Here is a 23,024-nt window from a genome sequence, read left to right on the forward strand (position 1 = left end):
TATATATTTATTTATTTATTTATTTATTTATTTATTTATTGAGTTCAGAGAGGAAGGGAGAGGGAGGGAGAGAAATATCAATGATGAGAAGAAATCATTGATCAGCTGCCTCCTGCATGCCCCACACTGAGGATTGAGCCCACAACCCAGGCATGTGCCCTGACCTGGAATTGATCCGTGACCTCCTGGTTCATAAGTCAGTGCCCAACCATTGAGCCATGCTAGCGGGGCATCCTCTGGAAATTTTTGTAAAAAGTAAGGTAATGAGAACACTGAGAGCTGAAGTGTCAGCCAGTCATTCTTATACAAGTCCAGTAATAATTAATAACAAAAGTGGTTTATTTTGAAGAAACATATTTTAAAAAAAAATGTGTCTGACAAGTCAATCCTCATAGACCCAAAGACAAAATAATTACTTCCAGTCCCCAAAACAAATTTATTTGCCAGACCATGAGTAGTAATACATATTTAGGTAAAAGCAGAAACATTATAATAGGAAAACATGCTATATCTATAATCAAATATTTATATTAAAAAATGTCAGTAGTGGTGACATTTCCAATTTAATAATGATGACTTCTCGCTGAAACCGGTTTGGCTCAATGGATAGAGCGTCGGCTTGGGGACTGAAAGGTCCCGGGTTCGATTCCGGTAAGGGCATGTACCTTGGTTGCGGGCATATCCCCAGTAGGGGGTGTGCAAGAGGCAGCTGATCTATGATTCTCTCTCATGGATGTTTCTAACTCTCTATCTCTCTCCCTTCCTCTCGGTATAAAATCAATAAAATATGTTAAAAAAAAAAAAAAAGATGACTTCTCTTCCTAGACTAAGCTAGTACTGAACATAAATTTTTGGTTTATTTTCTTTATTTTGGCAGACAAAATATAAAGCTTGCTATTGTAACCATTTTCATGTGCACAGTGCTGTGACATTCAGTACATTAACACTGTTGTACAACCATCACCACCATCCAAACTCAGATTTATTTGCTGAATTGATTATCCCCTCCTTCAACACAATAAAGTCAGAGGTAGCATGTATGGGTAACGTGGGTGTCTTTGCAAATATGGTATCAAACTATTGGGGTTATCCTAAGTTTTCTTGAGGAAAATTAAGTGGAATGAGTTAAGTTAAAAAAGGAGCTAAATGAGTGAACTCAGATGCATGCCTAATTGTGGGTCCTCTCAGCTCCCCCTTTAAATTAGGAGTAACAAGAACCTGGTGCCAGCTGCTGCTGTTGGACATCCTCTTATTGTAGACCTATGCACACATTACTCTGTAAAGCCTGCACTCTTTCCCACTGAATCTCAGTCTTTCTCCACAAGGCCCTTCAGGCAATATCACAGCTAATGACCACTGGCCCCCAGGAGGAAACCTGCTTCCCATCTCCATAGAGAAAATGCAGGCCACCTGACGCCACAGGAAGCAGCCACCAGCTGGGCTGCTTTGCGTGTGCGCTGCACTGCGTGTGCACTGGCCAAGTCTTCAAGGTGGGGGTGTCGCAAGGAGGGTTCTTTAGCATGAAAACGTCACACACAAAACAAATCTTCTTACCTGGGCAGGAACACACTTTCCACCACGTAGAAGTCTTGCATGAGAACATCTCGGTCTGGCTTGGAAGTGAGGTTCCCCACTGTGTATCCTATTCCCAGCTGGATAGCACCTTTGATGGCAGAGGATGCAGTCTGCAAAGCAAACACGGTCCGGGATTAGCCTCAGTAGTCGGGGCCTTGTTCAGTGTTACCAGCTGCGAAAAGGAGGGAGATTTCCTTTTCTGCTCCTCAGTGAGGAGGAAGCTAGGCTTGGAGAGACCACAGGCTGCTGCTTTGATGGAGAGCTCATTCCCAACACCAAGGACTTTCCTTGTCATGAAATTACTTGTGGTAATCCTTCCTACTGATATTTTAAAAGCCGAATTATAGTCCCAAGTCTCCATCTTTCTTTTATTGAGAACTGTAAAACTTGCCAGAACACTTTCAGGAGGTAGCACCATAATTTCTACCAAAAGATAAATGGTACACTCATTTTTAAAAAAAAAAAATTCAGGGGTTCTATACTGTACCTATGGGACAGGAAGAATATTTTGTCTTCATAAAAAATGAGAGAACAAAAAAGTAATTTGAGTTTTAGGAATACGCAAAATTTAATTTAAAAATTGCTTACTAATATCACCATTAATATAAATTCACAATCAAAATTTCCTATACCGATCTGTGATAAAACACATAGCAATGGCTCACCAGTCTTTCCAAAGTACCATTTTTCCAGTATCATTCCATAATTAAATTGACATAATGTGAATTTGGGGAATTATTTTCACATTTATATATCGACACGTGTGTATATGAATATATATGTATCTATAGTTGTAATCAACATAATAGGAGATATAGAATAAATCAATTTGAATGCATTCTTCTCAATGGTGAAAATGTATCATACTTCTATGCCTTGCAGTACCTAATGTAATACTATGTATACAGAAGGAGCTAAATTAATACTTAAATCAGTGGTTCTCAACCAAGAATATCTGCAATTGTCTGAAGGCATTTTCTGGTTGTCATAACTGGTGAGGTAGTTTTACTACTGGCATCCAGTGGGTAGAGCCAGGGATGTTACTAAACATGCTACAATGCACAGAACAGCTTCTCATCACAGGAATTATCCAGCCCAACCATCAACAATGCTGAGGTTAAGAAACCTTGACTCAAGTGAATATAACAGAAATTATCTATTTTGTAAAACAATACTTTCTTTTTGAGTTAACTTTTTTACTTAGCAACCCGTCCCCCCGCCCCCGGCCCCCGCCAACGTGCTTTATTTGTTTTTATTTCTTCACACTTTTAACAAAGAACCTATCTCTCTTCTTGGGGGGGAGGGGGGGGGAAATATCCTCTTGATTTCTATGATAGAACATGGTCTTAGGACAACTTTTACCTTTTCCGGTGACCTCATTCCTTTACTGACTTATATTCAATTTGCTATAACTGCAGCCTCCCTAAAGATTTGATCACTGACCCTCAGATTTCCTTAATTATATAATCAATCCTTTCTTAATGGCTTCAAAAACTAACTCAATGCACATGACTCTCAGGCCCTGTAAGCCTACTTGGATACTGTTCTACCATCACACATCCAGCATATACAAACCAAAACTATCTTATAACCTTCCCACCCCACCGCCAAAACTGGTTTCTTTTTTTCTCTCTCTTTTTTTATTAAGGTATTATATGTGTATATTCCTTACCAATCCCCACCCCATCCCCACTCCCATACATGCCCTCCCTCCCCAGAGTTTTTCGTCCATTGGTTATGCTTACATGCATGCATACAAGCCCTTCAGTTGATCTCTTATCTCCTCCATATCTTCCTAACCGCCCTGCTGTAATTTGACAGTCTGTTTCTTTTACTGTCTCTGTATCTATCCTTTTGTTCATCAGTGTATAATGTACAAGACTGGTTCCTTTCTCTAAGACACTAGAAGCCTCAGTCACCCAAGGCTGAACCCCAGACAAACCACATCTGGCACAGGGCTGAGGACCCCAATAAATGCGTGCTGAAATGGCCACGATCAATCTGTCCTGTGTAGTCACCTCTCTATCACTTTCCCACGAAGCCACCATTAATTGCTTTGCTTCCTCCACTGCAAATATGCCATAGCCCTTCGTCTGAGGACAACTACCGACCACTGCCCTCCTCCCTGCAGGAAATGGAAGACTGTCTTGGTGGTTTTCTCTTTTCACTTGTCTTTTTACTAAAGATCCTGGGGGCCGCGAGATGGCAAAAGACTGAGACTCAAGAGCATAGAGCAACGGGTGCTTTTTTAAAAAAAGAAAGAAAACAAAAGAAAAAAGTTTGCTATTTTAATACTCCCTCGCTGAGCTCTGCCATGCCACCACTTGGCACTGGTGACCTTTTGTACCGACAGCTCTGACTTCTGAAGGCTGGCATGCTTCTCATTTTAAGCTCTCATAAAAATTCAAAAGGCATCTCTCCTCCTATCCATCACTCCAGCAATACGGCACAAGATGTGACATCAGTACTTTCCAGACGACCCAACTCCAAAACGTTCTGTTCCAGACCTATCAATAGCCCCACATGCTCTCCAAGCTTGCCTTCCCCTCCCCACGCCCCACCTGACTCTATTTCTGCTTAATTCAGTCATTTAACACTTTATGGGCTGGAACACCTGCCAAACAGATGGAGTAGCCAAGTCTTTGTTGATGGCTGTCCTCTCCCTCCCCTGCCTGCCCCAGCAACAGAAAGCAGTCAAGGTTGTAGGCGTCTATATCTTGTGTTTTCAAACTTTAGAAAACAGGAGACTCAAGGGAACGCTTGTTAAAACAGATGGAAGGCAAAACCATGGAGACAGTAAAAGGATCAGCGTTGCCAGGGGCTGGGGGAGGGGAGGGATCATTAGGCAGAACAGAGAGGATTTTCAGGGCCAGGAAAATACTCTGAGTGATGCTATCATGGTGAATACATATCATTACACATTGGTCTGAACCCACAGAACGTACAACCCAAGAGCGAACATTAAGTGTAAAATGGGGACTTTGGGTGATGATGTGTTCACACAGGTTCATCAATTGCAACCAACGTACTACTTTGGTGGGGGGGGGGGGCGGGTGTTGATAGTGGGGGAGTTTGTGCATGTGCAGGAGGTAGATGGGAAATCTCTGTACCTTCCTCTCCATTTTTCTGTTAACTTACTCTAAAAAATAGACTTACAAAAAAATAAATAAATCAATGGGCATCGAAAACCAAACCAAAATCAAAACCAGACCGGTGGGTGCAGCCCCACAATTTCTCACTGAGAAGGTGTGGGGTGAGGGTCAGATCTGTTCTTGCTTTAAGGGGCACTGAGAAAAAAGGCCACCTTTCCCCTGTGGTGTAAGATCAGATTCTGAGTCTCGGAAGGAATAAGATTCTGGAAAGGCCCCTGCTGACATCTGTCTAGTTAAAACAAAAAACAGACTTGTAATACAATTGCTTTTCCCTTCAGGCTTCTTAAAATGCAAGTGCTCTGATGGGAGAAGTGATAGAAACTGCAAAAAAAAAAACAAAACACTTAATCTCTTTTGATCAACCATTTGTGCCGGACACTTGATGGTTAACCACAATGGTTATCACCATCTGTCACAATCATAGTACATACTCATACAGTGTTTACTAAGGGGCAGGCACTGTTTTAAGTGCTTTTGGTTATATGAACTCTTTGATCCTCACAATGACCCTAGGAAGTTGGTACTGTCATCATCTCCATTTTACTGACTCAGAGAGGGTTAGTCACTTATACGAGGTCACACAGTGCAGAGGTGGAGGCGAGACTCAGACCCGGGGAGTTTGGCTCTGGAGTTCAAGTTATACACAGGAGCACAGCAGCCTGTCAGAACCTCTGAACTCACTTAACCCCTTTCAAGAACCTTTCAAATTAGCAACTACCACACCGTGTTCCAGGTGGGAGGTTTAAGGCCAGCAAGGTTAAGCGACTCCCCCCATTACATTGCTAGTGTGTGGTGGAGTCTGGATGCGAAGCCCACAATGTTTACACATCGTTTTGTTGTCTTATGTTTTTGTTGTTGTTGTTTTCAGAATAAGCCTAAAATCAAAGTCGGAAGTTCTCCTTAAAGTCTGGCAGCTTGACCTCAAGCAAAGGTAGCAGCTCGGTGAAGCCATTCCTTTTGATGTAGGGATAAAAATGTTTTATTTGATTTAAGTCATATGCAACCACAGGGAAGTCCAAGGAAAACCTGTAAGCCACTTGGTAAACCAGCATGAAGACCACTGTTAATGTCACTGCTAGTAACACGGGGAGCTATAAACACAAGGAGGCTGCCACCGGAGGACCGGCACCTGGAGGTTTCCGGGTCCATCTCTGGGTAAAAGTAAATGCCCGAGCACTGATGCATGTGGGCGTAATTAAAAAGCATCTTGCCTACTTCAAGGCAGTGTCTGGTCGTGCTCATGGTGCATGTGGTTTCTTGAGTCACAGGGGTAAAGGTTCCATCACCTGACATTTCCCCGCGGTGGACAGGTGGGCGAGGCCGCAGTATTTCCTACCACAGCCTCTCCCGAGCAAGACGTGGCTGGTAACTAAAACCGAACCACCGCCTGGAGTGTCTCTGATTAGCAGATTAGTAAGTCATGATGATGACCAAGAACCTTCTGCGTACTGCAGGTGGTTGCTCCTTGAGAACCAGCAGTTCTCTCCCTGCAAACTCTGAGCCATCAGCCCTCTCCTCCTTTCTCAGGGACCCCCACCAGCAGGACAGCAAGTCCTTAGCGAGTCTACAGCTTCTCACACACGCTCAACCCTTCCGATTTCCTCTGCACGGCTTTGCGTAGGCTCTCAGAGAACTGAGGACGGGCCATCTTCCCAAAGGGGACCTTTGACTCCTTTATAACACATAGCGCTAGATTTCAGAACATAGCAAAACGGCCTATTTTTGATTCAGCACTTTTCAAGGGCTAAGTGGAGGCCACAAGCCTGGATATTAGAAAAACCTCTAAAACATCTGATACTTCAAGAGAAAACCATAGAATATTACAAAAGCAAATCATAAACATTTACTTCCATAGATCCTCTTTCCTAACCCAAACTTGTTTAGGGATGAAGGTAATTCTAAAAGGAAAATGAATGTCAGCTTGCATGTCTGTAATGTAGTCTATTTTTCAAAGCATTATATTTTTTAATGATTGCATTTGATCACCACAGTTGTTACAGAAATAGGGTTTATAATGCCCATTTTATGATAAAAAAAAAACAACAAAAAAGAACAACTGTGGCTTTGGGAGATTAACTTGATCTAAATTCCTTCTCTCGTGCGTGATAGAGCCGGGAACGTTCCCCTGGCCTGGGAGGCCTCAGGCCAGTGCTCCCCACTGCACACTGCTTCAGCTGTCTGAATTTCCTCGGCTGGAGATGAATCTGATGGAAGCTGAGAAGTACTGGAACTAGGAGATGATGATGATGACAGTAATAACAAGGCCAACTGTCTACGCACACCCGCTATTAGGGAAGCAATGATCCTGACAACAGCTAGAGTTTAATGACCTGACATTAGTTACAGGAAACTGCTTCATACAGCACAATGTCTATGAAATTAGATCACTTAATATGCTATCAGATAACACTGGCTGCAGAAGGAAGTATTAAAATATTTCATGTCAACAGCATCTTTCACTCCTAAGGTGTTTCACCCCTAATTATGAGATAATAAACCAATGGGTATGCTGCCAGAGTGGCTTTTTTTCAAAAGTAAAGATGTAATTGTGTCACTACCTTGCTTGAAACCCTTTAATGGTCCCTGGTATTCCCTGCGGCCTTAAGAACAAACCCATTAGCTCAACACGGAAGCCCATCTTATCATATTACTTCCTTCCTACCTCACCCTGACTCCTGCATCCAATATGAAAAAAGATGTTTGTTTTGTTCTTATAAACACTTCTTGACATCACCCAAAATGGCCACGATCAATCCTTCCTGCTTAGTCATCTCTAATCTTTGAACTTCCAAGGACATGAACTCCTAATAACTGCACATGGAAATCTCTGCTAGTATTTTCCCCAAAAGGGGATCCAATGCTTTCTCTTTTTTCTCAGAAAGTTCATTTTCCCCAAACCACAGGTCTAGAGAGTCTAATTCTAAATTAGAGAAGTCCATTGACAAGGCACCTTAGACGAGGCCATAAAAGGGGGTTCAGTGACACCTCTTAAAAGCAAGAGAAGGCAATCCTTGCCCAGCCAGGGAACACCCGCCCCTGTCCCTCATTCCCATGGTTCAAGTCCAGCTCCAGGTTCTCCCTCCTGTTTCTGAACGTATACTCAAGAAAGAAGGCATAGACTTCTTATTTGTCCCAAGGATGGAACTCCGGGAAAAAAGAAAGAGGAATCAACGGCATGAAACTGGTTGTAGGACTATGGAAATGAGCCAGTTTGCCGGTAGCAAGCCTAATCCTTCTAAAAAAAAAAAAAAAAAAAAAAAGATGTAAGACCACACATCTCGCCTTTAGGTACCTTGAACCCTTTCTCTGGCCCCTCCTTGTATTAGTTTTTTAAGGCTGCGGCAGCAGATCACTGTGTCTTCAAACAACATGCACTTATTCTCTTACAGTTCGGGCGGTTGGAGGTCCTAAAACCGAGGTGCTGGCAGGGCGGATTCTTTTGGAGGCGGGCCCATTCCCTCGCCTTTTCCAGCTTCTAGAGGCCGGCTGCATTTCTGGGCTGGTGGCCCCTTCCTCCGCCTTCAAGGCCAGCAGCATCTTCAAGTCTGTCTCACTCTCTCTTAACCTCTTTCTATCTCGCCTTCCCTTTTTCTCTCTCTCAGCTCTGCTTTCGTGAACACACCTCACTCTCTGATTTGACCTTCCTGCCTCCCTCTTATACGGACCCTTGTGATTACATTGGGCCCACCTGGATTGTCCCGGATAACCTCTCCATCTAGAGATTCTTAACTGAATACACCTGCAAATTCCCTTTACCCACGTGAGGCAATATAGTCGCAGGTTCTAGGGATTAGGACACAGTCGTCTTTGGGCTCCATTATTCTGTGCACCACACTCCTCTATTTTAAGAATGACTCTGGCATTTTTCCCAGTGTTGCCCCAAACAGAGAAGAGCTCCCCTCAGAACTTCATTCACTCAGATGCTGTTCATTTGGAGATTTTTCTGTGAGCTGGGCATTGTGCTAGGTGTTAGGGAAAGCATGAGCAAAAAAACAAACAAACAAAAAACAAACAAGCCGAGACCGGTTTGGCTCAATGGATAGAGCATCGGCTTGGGGACTGAAGGGTCCTGGGTTCGATTCCGGTCAAGGGCATGTACCTTGGTTGCGGGCATATCCCCAGTAGGGGGTGTGCAAGAGGCAGCTGATCGATGACTCTCTCTCATCGATGTTTCTAACTCTATCTCTCTCCCTTCCTCTCTGTACAAAATCAATAAAATATATATTTAAAAAAAATAAACAAAAAAGAACATTGTCCTTGCTCTCATGGGAGTGTCTATGTCTTGAGGGGGAAAGAGATATTAAACAAACAAAGATATACATACATAATGACATTTGTTGTCAGTGATGTAAGCAACAGGGTGATGTAGCTGAGATCACAAGGGTGGAGATCACTTTAGAATGGCAGAACTAAGAGCGGTCTAACCGAGGAGTGATATGCAGGCTGAGATGTGAAAGGCGAGCATGAGCCAACAGATGGGTCATATCAACAAAGGCTGGCTGTGTACCCATCACGTGCCAGGCATTCTTCCACAAACTGGGGATACAGAACTGACTTGGCCAGAGTCCTTGCCCTCAAGGAATGGAGAATCACATTAGAAGGTGAGGGGAATTGATTGTGAGGCAGAGAGAAGCGGCAGTTCAGGGACCAGAAAGCAAACCACTGTGGGTCAACTATGGTGGGAGGACATCAGAAGAGGAGGCTGGAAAGGCAGGAAGATCTAGATCTGAGCCTCAGAGGCCATGTTCAGGGTTTGATGTATTTCAATAAGGGAGCAGCATTCTAATTTGGCTGTTGCGAGAACAGACTGGAGGGAATCTATGAAGGAAAGCGATTAGGAGACAGTGGTTCATATTGAGATGGCTGAGAGTAGGGGAATGAACAGGAAGATGGACAAAGAGTTGAAATGAGAGATATGCAGGGTGTCCCAAAAATGTAGACACACTTTGAATAATTATTAATTCCAATGGGTTAAATCTGAAAAGAAAAAAAACCCATCAATTGAGCTATCAGCTGTTGAAGTGTGTGTACATTTTTGGGAGGACACCCTATATTTTGCAAGGAGATACTCAGGACTTGCTATGAGCTAGAAAGGAGGGCTAGAAAAGCACTAAAATGCTTCCTGGTGTTTTCCTTGAGCAATTGAGAGGATTGAGGTTGCTTTACTGAGTTGAGAAGACTGAAGGAGGAACACAGTTTTGAGGGGAAGATTAAGAGTTCTACTTGAGATGCCAACAAGACTTCCAAATGGAGATGTCAAGATACAAGTCTGGAGCTCAGAATGGAGGTTTGGGCTGAAATTTTGAACTTGAGTGTTTTCAGGATATAAATGGTATTGAAAATCAAAGGGCTGGGCAAGTAACCTAAGGAGAGAGGGGAACGTTCTCAAAGGGCCCTGAGCAAGGTCAACATTTTGGGATTAGACAGAGAAAGGAGAACCTTTGGAGGAGATTTAGGAGTGACGGCAAGGGTGGGAAAACATGGCTTCAGAAAAACCATAATAAATTTTGAAGGAAGTTGTGATAACTGTCTCAACAAGTGGCTGTTTCATTTGATAATGAAGGTTACCTACAACTTAACGGAATATCTAAACCTAGGTGTTAAATTCACTATTCTTTTCCCATTCACATCATTGATTCATACATTAAGTCCAAGTCTATTCTTAAAATATTTGACAAACGAGTTCCAGTCAAATTGTGGCTTCATTTGAACCATAATTTTAAAAATGCACTATATATTTAAAAATATTAAGTTGAAAAAAGTGGGATATAAAATAAAATGTGAAGAACACAAACTCACAAGTGTGTTTATACACATCCACAGAGGAAAACAAGACAGGAAGGAAATTAACTGCAATAATTATCTCTGGGCAGCGTGACACTGGGTGATCTTTACTTTCAAGCTTGTGCTTCTCAGTTTCTAAATTTTGTGTTATAGGCAAGAAAAGGAATATCCTCCAATGAAGGTAATATTACCATGTTTATAAAGACATTTTGAGGGATAACAAAGGCATGCTTGGGATTTGTTCATCTTTTTATTCCCTGTGATTTATTCTGGGCTTAAATCATCTGCTTTTCTAGGATGACACTTAGGGCAGGCCTATGACCCTTCCAGGGACTCCAAGAACAAAAGGTCTTCCTGCTCATTTCTAATCTCAGATCATTCGAAATGGTCTCATGCAGGGATTTGGTTTGTATAGTCCATTTAAAGCAAAAACTTTATTATTTTTAAATTTCTTTACTGATTAAGGTATCACATATTTGTCCTCATTCCCCCATTCCCATCCCGAACCCCTCCCACACATGCCCCCACTCCCCTGTTGTCCTTGACCACTAGTTAGGCTCATATGCACTCAAGTCCTTTGGTTGATCTCTCCCTCTTATCCCCACCCTCCCATACTGGGGGAGCCATCTCCCCCTCCCTGCCACTAACTCAGCTGGCCTAGCACAGCTGGCCACGAGCAGTAGAAAGGGCTGGGGGCTTCTTTTTTCTGCCTGCCTGCTGCAGGGAGAAGGAAAGGTCTTACTGGAAGGGTACAGTTAAGATGTCTCAGGCACTCCAGTGTATCCACCGCTTTCTCTGTGGGATGACGTAACAGAGCTGCAGCTGTCCCTACAAGCGGCAGCTGTGTCCTCACCTTCCGGGAGAACACATCCCTGGCAGGCAGTTCCTCAGAGATGAGGACATATCAGCTAATCTCCATCTCTGTGCCCTCAACTGGCCACAGGTCATTGTCCTGAAATTCTGGGAATCAACAAGCAGCACCCAGCCCCAAAATCCCCCTGACCTTTCTCTGATGGTGATCAGAGCAGCTGACAGACAATTCTCTCGTCCTTTCAATTTCCCAGGAAATACTGCTGCCTATTGCGCGCATACACTCACACACACACAGGCTCCAGCGAACATATATCACACTCGGGAGTGGTCTCACCGAAGCCCTCTTTCCTAGGCTGGACATGATGGACAGACCCTCTCTCCACACTCCACCCTATAGGTGTTACTCCTGACATATCAGCTCTCCAACATTCCTTTTCAGTCTCCATATCTCACAACCCAGCTCCTTCATAGACTCAGGTTGATCACTAAACTGGACTTCGATCACTTCCTTCCCCAAATTCAGGCTGGCACCTGACCTTGCAATGTGATTAAAATTCTCCCAGCCTTCCAGTTTATACTGTCCTAGGCTGGTTCACAGGTCCTGTTCAGAACACGCGGTTTGGGTTAGCTGCTCACTATGTTCCATTCCACCTGCCACATGACTCATCATTTCAGGCTTTTAAAAAATTATGATCTCCCAGCGTCAAAACCTCCACTGTTTTTTGGACTTTCTGTAGAAATGATCCTAGTAAATTCCTTGCTTGCGCTTCAAGATTTTCTACACTCCCATTCCTGCTAGTGCTAACTGCAATAAATAAACCACCAAATGCTAACTTCTGTAAAAAAAGAAAAGCACACCCCTGACCACATTTATTTCTTAATCAGGAACAGCCCACTGCGGGGGGTCCCTGCTTGGAGTGCTTCTCTGTTGGGTGCTGTACTGCATGCTTGTGGTGGTATCCCCTAGGCTAGGGCAGTGGTCGGCAAACTCAATATTAGTCAACAGAGCCAAATATCAACAGCACAACAATTGGAACTTCTTTTGAGAGCCAAATTTTTTAAACTTAAACTTCTTCTAATGCCACTTCTTCAAAATAGACTCGCCCAGGCCGTGGTATTTTGTGAAAGAGCCACATTCAAGGGGCCAAAAAGCCATACGTGGCTTGTGAGCCGCAATTTGCTGACCATGGCCCTAGGGTCTCAAAGTCCTCCAAGTGCAGCTGCTGATGGGAGAAGCGGTAATGGTGAAGGATGCCACTCCCCACTTCTTACTACCCGTACAAGGAGTCACAATGCAGGATATTCCTCCAGATCGGCTCTGAAGCCCTCTCCCCATTGATCTGGGTCCTGGGACGCGCCCTGTGCAGCTCCATTAAAGGGCTTCCCAACTCTGGCCTCCGTGGGTTTGGCCATTGGGAACCTCCTCAGCAGGATTAAAGAGAGGTCTGCGGGTGACATCAGGTATTTACTCCTTTCCTTCTCTTCCGGTGGGTCTGACTCAGACGGTGTGTCCTTCTGAATGTTACAGCTCCTTTCTGGTGAGCCTCTCCAGATTTGGGTTCTAGAAACCGTACCACTCTCTTACCTCTCAGCCAACGTTTTGACCCAAGATACTGAACTATCACTTGTAGTTTCCTTATACTTCTCCCACATCTTTGCAAACAGCACCTAATCCTCCTGTTTGGCAACTTCTTCCTTAATCCATACTTGAACAGACTTATAAGATGCTGGTCTGATCAACTGATCATGAGAACAAGCATATGCTTAGTTAATAGAAGGTTCTGCAAGTTATTATAATAAAATGGTTTATGTTCATACGAAAAACAAAAACACGGTGCCTTTTAAAAGCTTTCCAAATCCCCCAGTTTTAAAAGTGTGTCATCCATTTACTGTCCAGATCCTCTAGATAAAGACCCACTCACAGCTCATGAGCAAGGATGAGCCACACGGCCTCACCAAGATGCTAGCAGGGCTGGCCTCACAGCTTTGCTAAGGAAGAAGGGCCACAGATTCTGGTGGGAAGTATTGTGTTGGCCATACCACAGATCCTATCGCCTCTACACAAACACAGAACTTCAGCCGAACCATCCCCTACACTTGCCTCGTGATTCCTGCTGGTCTCCATGCTTTCAACGTTGTCCTTCTCCATTCTGTTTGGTCTCCTACTTACTGTCCTGGGTCCAGCTTTGCCACGCATCTCTCCAGGCATGATTCACATGGCAGCTAGACAAGATCACCCCCTTCTCCCAGGAAGAGCGATTTCATAAATGACTTTGGGGCGTTCTGTTACTTTTAAGGCTGGCAACTACTCTTCTAATACAATTTCTTCAGCTATTTACATTTTCAAAAATTAAGAAACTTCAGTACCATTATAACGATGTCCTCCTCTGTGCCTGCACGGACGCTCTATGGTGAAATTGTCCCAACACAAGGTCATTCTGACCCATTCGTTACTAAACAATCTTGGAAGAAGTCTAAGACAGATCCACTTTATATTTAATTTCCCTTATTACTAAGCATCCTTTTAAACAAGATCCCACTGTATGCACTTGTTTGAAAGAAGATTTGATTCTCTAAGTGTGATAGAAAAGGCAGAACAAAGAAAAGGTGATTCATGGTTTCTTTTAAATGATCTCCACCCACTTAGATGATTGGGGGTGAAGCACGCCCTCTCACTGAAAGGGAAAAACATGTTAAGCAAACACTTCTCATTAGCAGGAAAATACTGTTCTCAAGTATTCAGCGGTGGAAAATTATGCACACTTAATTGCCCTTAAAAGAGATATGCCATCAACTGCAAATGAAGTTTTTGATTTAAGATAGAACAGGATTGCAAGCGCTATTATATTAGCCTTCTAGAAATATTACTGTGTAGGCTGAGACAGCCCTCCTAAATGTGGCCTAGCATAATATCCTTAATACCTAGGGACAAGGTTTCATTTGTTTGTGTATTCAAATAAAAATAGTATTTATGTGATACAAATACAAATTGAAATTCAACAGATTAAAAAAATGAGGATTGAGTTTTCATCCTTCTAGAATCATAAAACAAACTTCACATAGTCTTGGAGAATTGCATTTGCTTGCAAGGGAGTTTTCAATTTCAAATAATATGTCAATGCTAAGCACTGTTTTGGAGGAATAATAAAATGCTTATGGCAGATGTTGCTAGTTGTCCTCAGTATCTATTCACCCTTCTTATTGAGCAGTTGTTCTCAATGAGGGTTGGTTTTCTCTGGCAATATCTGGAGACAGTTTTGATTGTCCCAACTGGGGAATGCTGCTGACATCTACTGAATACAGGCCAGGGATGTTTACATCCTACAGTGTACCCTTTACCCCCACTCCTCATCCCCCAAATCCCGCAACAAAGAATTATCCAGCCCTAAGTATCAGTAAAGCCAATATTGAGAAATCCTGTTGTATAGTAATATCATAGAAATTTTAATTGGGTATTTTGCAGGGTTCTCTTGCAGCTAGATGTAGTCGCATGAGTAATTTCTGACCACTGAGATGTTACAGGAAATGATGTGTCCAACTCCAAGGTCAGACCCCTAACTTCCTGTTCTCTGCAGATGTGAGGGGTGAGAATGAAGCAGCCATCCTTGCATTGTTGAGGACAGAAAAAACAAGAGAGAAACCTGGGCCCCTAATGACTCTGCAGGGGAAGTAAATTACCTCTGCACCGTTACATGAGGGAAAAACAAACTTCAACTTTGTTTAAGCCACAATCATCCTGGTTCTTGCTTCAACATATAAGTGAACCTATATTTCAAGTACATATAACCCATGGACTTACAACAAAATGCTTTTTATCTGAAAAGTGATGCAGATTCAAAACTACCTCAAAATGAAAGAGAAATGCCTACACAGCTAGCCTTGCTTAATTTAAAAAAATAAATTGAGCATATGGTTATTGAGAAAATGTTGAGTAACTCTTAACTATAGAAAGTAAAACACAAATGCAACCTCCTCAATCTTGTTCTTTAGGGTTAACTTGTTTGGTGTCACTTGTTTGGTGTGTGTTCTTCTAGACTTTTTCTTCTCTATCCATTAAAAATGTATATACATGTCTATATATTAAAAATTGGGTTCTACTGCAAAGGCTAGATTGCAATTTACTCCCCCTCCCCCTCCCCACCCACACTATCCTTCCATGTCCATGTATACAAATAGCCATTATTTTTAATGGTTATACAGATGTTCATAGTTGTATATGTTCATGGTTGTATATGTTTTAATGATTCTCTTATTGGAAGGAGTTAAGGTTCTTATTCTTATGCTGTCTTTAATAGCAAATAATGCTGTAATGAGTGTCCTTACTCATATATCCTTACACACTTATTTCTGGTGTATTTTTGCGGCACAGATTCCTAGGAAAAGAATTGCTGAGTTTAAGATATACACTTTATGCTTTGATAAGGTTGGCCAAAATGCCTTCTAAAAGAGATTTCATCGGTTTATATACTCATCGACAGAGTAGAAGAATGCATTTGTCATCAAACACTCACAAACACTATAAACATTAATATTGTTAACTTTTCCTAAACTTGCTCTTTTAGTTTTTATTTTCCTGATCACTAAAGAAGGCTCTCCTCTTTGTGTGTTCATTGTATCATTTGCCTTAAACTTAATAATTTACTTTTTTTATGGCCACACCCTAATAATCATGCTTGATTATTTTATACCAATTAAAGTTAAACTGCATTTACAAAATAATCCCTGTGGAAAATGTAAAACAATTGGACTCCATGTTGACCCAGTGGAATTTTTATTTGTTAAAATTGTAAGCTCTCAGAGGGAAGAAACTATATCTGTCTTTATCATCTACCCAATAAAGTTCTTCTTTACCCCGCTTTACTGTAACAAAAATATGCACTTCTCTAGGTAGTTTTTAAATTTGAAATAGTACTTTAGAATACTTTACACCCATATTACAGTAGAAATTATTTTTCAAGCTGGCTGACATGGCTCAATGGTTGAGCGATGATCTATGAATCAGGAAGTCATGGTTCAATTCTTGGTCAGGACACATGCCCAAAATGCAGGCTCGATCCCCAGTAGGAGGCATACAGAAGGCAGCTGATCAATGATTCTCTCTCATCGATGGTTTTCTCTCTCTCCCTCTCCCTTCTTTTCTGAAATCAATAAAAATATATTTTAAAAATTGTTTTTCAATAACAAATATGAAATGAACTCCCTTAGTTGGTTCATTGGTACAGGGGACTCTTGGAGAAACACAATTCTGATGGTGTGATGGGTGTTGAGAAATACACCTTGACAAAGAGAGATACAGAGAAGCTATACAAGGGCCTGCCTTCTCGTCCCTTTAGAGTCCTACACTGTAGGGTTGGAAAGGACTTTACAGACCCTGGAGAAGCAATCGGGTATCTTTAGTGGGGACTTTTCACATTAGGGGAGGGTTTTCTGGCCATAATCTGCTTCATTCCCTTTTTAGGAGAAATGAATGTTGCACATTGAGACTTTATCACCATTTTACTAGCTGGCTGGCATTTTCCGAGTCCTTACTGTGATCCAGGGATTGAACTACATACTTTATTATTTTTAAAATATATATATTTTATTGATTTTCCACAGAGAGGAAGGAAGAGGGATAGAGAGCTAGATACGTCGATGAGAGAGAAACATCAACCAGCTGCTTCCTGCACACCCCCTGCTGGGGATATGCCCGCAACCAATGTACATGCCTTTGACCAGAATCGGGCCTGGGACCTTTCAGTCCACAGACCGACGCTCTATCCACTGAGCCAAATCGGTTTCGGCTGAACTAAGTACTTTAGGGGTGCTTTCTCCTTTATATGCATTTACCTTCACAATAATTCTACAAGGAAGGAAAACTATTACTCTCATTTATCTAAGATGACACGGATTCAGAAAGACAAAGAAGCTTTTTCAAGGCCACACAGTGAGGAAGTGACAAGCTGGCCCTTAAACCCAGATGTTAACCTTAAGTGCACGCTCATAACCATTACATCCAACAGGACATAGGAACACAGAGATATCAGCTTTGCCCACTGTGCATTTCAATGCAGCACAGGCCCAGGTAAATTCCATGGCTACCATGACTACTTGTTTTTTGGTATGTGGGCCTATTTCTAGGAAACACCGAGCCAGCTTCTACTATTTTTCTTTCTGCATTCTCCATTGACCAGCACGTACATGGTTAACTCTACTTGCCCAGAAGTGTGGAGGTGGGTTAGGGCCAAAGCCAAACCTCACTCCTACAGAGTTCCCAGGAGACATTTTCACGGAGCTCTGCCAGTTCAGGTACATGGAGTCATGGGCACAGGTTTGAAATGCAAACTAGATGGGGCCCAAGTGATCATGTTTCACTGCAAGGCTGGTATTTCGGAACATCCAGAAAAGGAATCAAGATCTAGGCTTGTCTGTCAGCTCTACACAGGACAGGTATAGGACAACCAGCCAACTCCTCTCCTCCAAAGTAACCCTTCACAATCTCCATTCTCCCATCATCCTTTTTGGCTTTATATTGTCTACATCTATCTTGAGAGGGTACTAACCCATAGCTCTGCCCTACATGTCTTGCCACCCTCTCCCCAAGCTCTTGGAGAATATGAACACACACACACACACACACACACACACACACACACACACACACTTTTTGTTTCTAGTTTAGGAATGGGAGGGGATAATGACAACTCCTTCAGCAGGCTCAGACCTGCAAGGCAACATGATATACTGCTGGAAATACTAGTGACATACAAGATCTTGTTGTTATTTATATCTTTTATCACCTCCCCCAAGCGACCCCCAGCATTTCCTTTTCATGTCACCAACTGACCTCTCCAGGTTTTAAAAGAAAACTGTGTTTAGGGAAGGAGGGAAACAGCCAGTGCTCAGGATCTGATATGTTGACAGGGCCATCACTATTCCATAGTTAAATCAGTCTCTGACTCCACAAAACAGAAGGGCTTATTGTTGTTCATTTACCCAAATAAAGAGAACAAAAACACAAGTGAAGCTAACTGCTGGGTTATTTTCTCCAATTGTGCCTTGATTTGCATTACACATAACTTATTTTTGTAACTAAGTTTCGTGATCTGTAAAAATTAGATAAAATTAGGAAAATTATAAATAGTATAGAAGTAGGCCCAAAAGAATTAAAAAAAATTTTTGCTTCTTCTTTCAAATCTCTCCCAACTTAATATTTTCCCTTAATTTACTAGTATAACATATTATATTTATGTATATTTATTTCTATAACATAGTCATGATATATATAATATTATATATATATATTATATATATATATATATATATATATTACAGCATATATATTAGTAATACCCTTGAGTAAGAGATATATCTGACTCATATCTATAATAATAAAGCACAATATGCTAATTAGACCAATTAGACCAATTAGACCAGACGTCCTTCTGGACAACCTTCTGGATGAAGCTGGGGCTACGAGGGAAGCTTGGGTCCCAGGTGGTGCCAGAGGGAAACCAGTGGCAGCAGCCGGGGAAATGAAGGCCTACTCTTGCACAAATTTTGTGCACTGGGCCTCTAGTATATCATAATATATACAACATATACCATATATATATATATATATATATATATCATAGGAATAAACAATATTTATAGAATAGAAAGGCAAGAGAAAGAAGAAAGAGGAAGGGTTCTGATTGCCAAATGAGATAGAATCATTCATAAAACAAAACTAACAATTTTATAAACTAAAAATACAGTTGATTCTCAGATTGACAATGAAAAGCATTATTTACTAGTGATCTGATATTTTCCAAACTTCAATCACTTCTCCATATACAAGCCCTAAACATATCTTATAGAATAAAAGCAATAGATGTGAGGTTTAAGAAATGATGGATATTGATAAAGGATGAAAAAATGGCTTCTCTTTAAATTCCTATGATTAAGCTTTCTTTTCTGAAAGAATGAGGAGTGAAACATCCCTCTTTTCACAATTAAATTATTTTAAATGATTTTAATGATAATTAACAGTATTATTTCTACCTTCCTGGTAGTTATGGCTATATTTCTGGAAAGCCACAGGAAAACAATGCCAAGAGTTTTAAACAAAAAGACCTGAAATGTAAATGCCAGTAATTTTCTGAAGGGCTTTTAAATTTGAAATTTAGGTGTTTCTTGAATACAAAAAGATTGGTTTTAAGCATTTAAAGTCCAATGTTGTAATTTCATTTTTTATATACATTTATGCACTTATATGTTTATATACAGTAACATGGCCTTAAATTCTGCTGTAATTGTTCTAAGTGCTTATTATGTGCATGGTCAAATTATTTGCATTATTGATTTCTTATCATAACATTATTATCTCCATTTTATAGATGATGAAACTGATTCAGAAAGACTGCATATTTGAATGATAAATCTGAGTCATTTTCACAAAAAGACTATCAAATGGAACTTTCCTAAAAACGTAAAGACCGATATATCAGACAGTTCACACATTTTTCAAAAATCCTTATAATCAGGATAAAGCATCAAAGTTGGGGGATAATTTTAAGTATTATGTACACTTTTAAGTTTGGATTAAGCATTCTTTGCCCATGTAACTTCTATGTTTCAAGACCTAGAACTACATTGCATCCAAGATGTGATTTTCTCCCTGAACACTTCCAGAACCTTGGAATGCAGTTTCTAAATTCCTGCCTGGAAATCCTGTGCATGTGGACAAAAACCCAGCTATTGTAGGTGCTCAGGTCTCTCCCATCTGCTGGCAGTTCCCTCACCCACATCTGATGGGCTTTCCTCCCTTACCCTCTGGATCTCTACCTCATGGCCTTTCAAATCCCTGTGGTTTTCCTCGTCTGAGAGGCTAGGATCACCCCTTCACCAGGAAAGCACTTAGGTCTTCGGAACAGGAGCACTAGCAAAACTGGCTGGATACCCAGGCTGCAAACATGTCAGGATGAAACTGAGTCCCTGGCCAGAGGGTTGCCGGTCACCATGGTACCTGCATCCCTGAGCAGCACTACGGTTGGGCTCTGCCTGCCTAAGATGCTTCTGTGTGCACCATCTTACCATCCCAGCGTCTCCCCAGAGCTGGGTGCTGGGGTGGAGGACAGGTGACTAGTCCAGGACACATGACTAGTCCAGGACCAAGTGAAAAGACATTTGAATGGAGGCTCCTACCTCTTCACCAACCTGGTTTTGACCAAAGGTAGAAAAAGGAGAGAAAAAGCATTCACAGGAAGTGAATTTCATTTCACAAGTGCCCCTCATGTTAATTTGCAAATATGAACAGACATCTCGGATCAGAAATAACCTACAAATCTGAGTTGGGGGCCCCTTCTGCTACCGGATGGCTGAGAGACTCAGAGGAAGTTACAAGCTATCCCTGGGTCACAGTTTCCTCCTCTGTGAAATGAGGACATGTGATGGCCAAATGTCTTCCACATTGAAAATTCTACTTTCTAATTTTATTTTTCTTTATGTGCATTTGTCTAAGGTTTAAAATTTAATTCTAACATTTTTTCTCTCTCTCTTTTAAGTTATAGTTACTCTATTAGAAAATTCAACAGCAAGTCACTGCATTTTGCCTACTTTGGATCACAACTCTTAGAGTAAGTAAGACTGATACTGAGAAAGGAGAACAGCGTAGTCATTTCTCCTAAGGCGGAAGCAACCTTGCTTCACTCATGTGCAATTTCCAGAAGTGCCAGTTAGAACTTATGGCTGTTTCTTCCTTTCCTCTTGAACTCAGAGAAAACATTATTAAATGGCTTTTGATGTTGCCTGAGGCTGTAAAAGTTGGTGTCAGAGCTACTGACAGATAAACTCCTAGTGCAGGATTCTTCCCACTGGAGGCCAACACCAGACTCTGACACCTTTCTGGAGCACCAGGTGATGTGACCGTTTTCAGCAGTTATCCTAGCACCTCTTGACTTGATCTCAACACGCCTAACAAGGACCACTGATGGCCCCGGCTAATGGATGACCTGCTACTGTCACACAAGTGAAAGTGCCTGACCCACAGTCCATTGCTCAATCGAGGGGTGCTTTCTTCTCCTTTCCCTGGGAACAGTTAGAGGAAACTGGTAGGTTTCTGAGGCCCAGACTTCACCACACACTCTCTCTCCAACTGCACTGTCTGCTTCTAACCACAGTGCCGTACTCAGTGCTCAGCTCAGTGTTGGCTAAATGACCAAGTTGACCCTATCAGGTGGATGAAGACCATCTCAACACTAAGGTCCTATGATGCTATGGAGACATCACTTTGGCTGTGGGGAATCTCTCTCTTTAGGCCCTGCAGCAGCCAATTTTCAGAATACACACAAGCAAGCAGTTCTCTTGTCTAGAAATCTGTGTCTTGTGTTCTCTTACATGCTCCTTGAGTCTGCGGTACAAAGGCCTGACTGGTTCCTGATTTTGTCTTGACCTCTGGTAGACTCTACCTGCCTTCCGACCCACACCCTGGTTCCTCTCTGCCAGGCCCACTTGGGTGTGGCCTGTCCCTCTGCATAATCCTCTCACCCTTTTTCTGGCACCAGGATCTGACATATGGCCACAGGCAGCTACAGAGGATCCATTAGAAGCAGCTTGTCTTGTGAAATAGACATAGCTGGTAGACTATGTGGCCTGGGGGAGATTTTCACAGTCGGGCTGGGTAAGAGAACAGCTTTATCCAAGAGGAACAGTGTCCCACTGGGAAATGAACAGCCCCACTCTCTTCAATCAACCGCCACCACCCAGGGCGGCTAGACAACAGCGCAGGGGATCCTGACAGCAAGCGCCTCAGCTGCTCATCTTACGGCGTGGGTGGTGGAGAGGTGTTATTTTCATGCCACCAGTCCTACAAGATGATCATGATTGGAAATACCTGCGCCTCGATCCCATGATTTAATTTGTTAGGAATGTAACCAGTGGGGAAATTCCAAACAATATGGAAATTTTCTTTGGGGGAAAAAGCCCAAGCAATATGGAAATTTTCTTTTCAAAGATTCAAAAAGGAACAAGGAAGTACAAATCATTCTTATTATGCTCAGTCCCTGAGTTGAATATGGAAGGGCTCTAGCAGCCTCCTGACCATTCCTCCCTCCCTGGGTCCCCTCTCCTTCCGCTACCGCTGCAACGGTGGTCTCTGCCAAGGCTGGGCCATGCTGAGGTCATCACCTGCCTCAGGGTTCCCTGGTTGGAGCTGTTTTTGTAAAGTATGGGTAAGGGTGAGGCATTCCTTAGTTCTTTATATTCTTAATCATTTTCTCTAATTCTGTGCTTGGCTATCCAAACTATATTATGACCCAAAGAAAAACAAAAACAATACATCTAAATCCTCAACCGCAGAATCCACAGATGTGACAAGGACAGGGAAGCTGATGCTCAATTCTAGTCACTGAGAACAGAGGCCGAGAGAGTCTGCACAGGGGCCATCCTGGGTGGTGGTGCAAACTTGTTCCCTTATCCAGCGAGGTTAAGAACCACCCCCCAAAGCCATACACTGTCCCAGTTATGACTACTCTACATGCCAAGTTGTTTCTAAATTAATAAGCTCTCTTCTAAAGCCAAGTGTCAGATAAATCATAAATTCCCTTAGGCTAGGGTTTCTATGGAATTTTGAAATGGATAATTCTTTGCTGCAGGGACTGTCTGAGTATTGTAGGATGTTCGGCAGCATCGCTAGAGAAGCCTCCGGAGACCGGAGACCGCTGGGGATCCGTGAGGTCC

The 23,024-nt window shown here is 42.2% G+C and overlaps 1 protein-coding gene across 1 annotated transcript in view; it reads right to left on the reverse strand.

The window, feature by feature from the left end:
* PIP5K1B (phosphatidylinositol-4-phosphate 5-kinase type 1 beta) overlaps positions 1 to 23,024 on the reverse strand; it is a 280,318-nt gene that overhangs the window by 134,536 nt on the left and 122,758 nt on the right. The window contains exon 4 of the mRNA XM_084899520.1: positions 1,555 to 1,685. Coding sequence (XP_084755646.1) covers positions 1,555 to 1,685 — 131 coding nt within the window. The remainder of the gene's footprint in view (positions 1 to 1,554; positions 1,686 to 23,024) is intronic.

The sequence above is a fragment of the Pipistrellus hanaki genome (genome assembly GCF_964339955.1).
Source record: "Pipistrellus hanaki genome assembly, chromosome: 11".
Classification (NCBI taxonomy): Eukaryota; Metazoa; Chordata; class Mammalia; order Chiroptera; family Vespertilionidae; genus Pipistrellus; species Pipistrellus hanaki.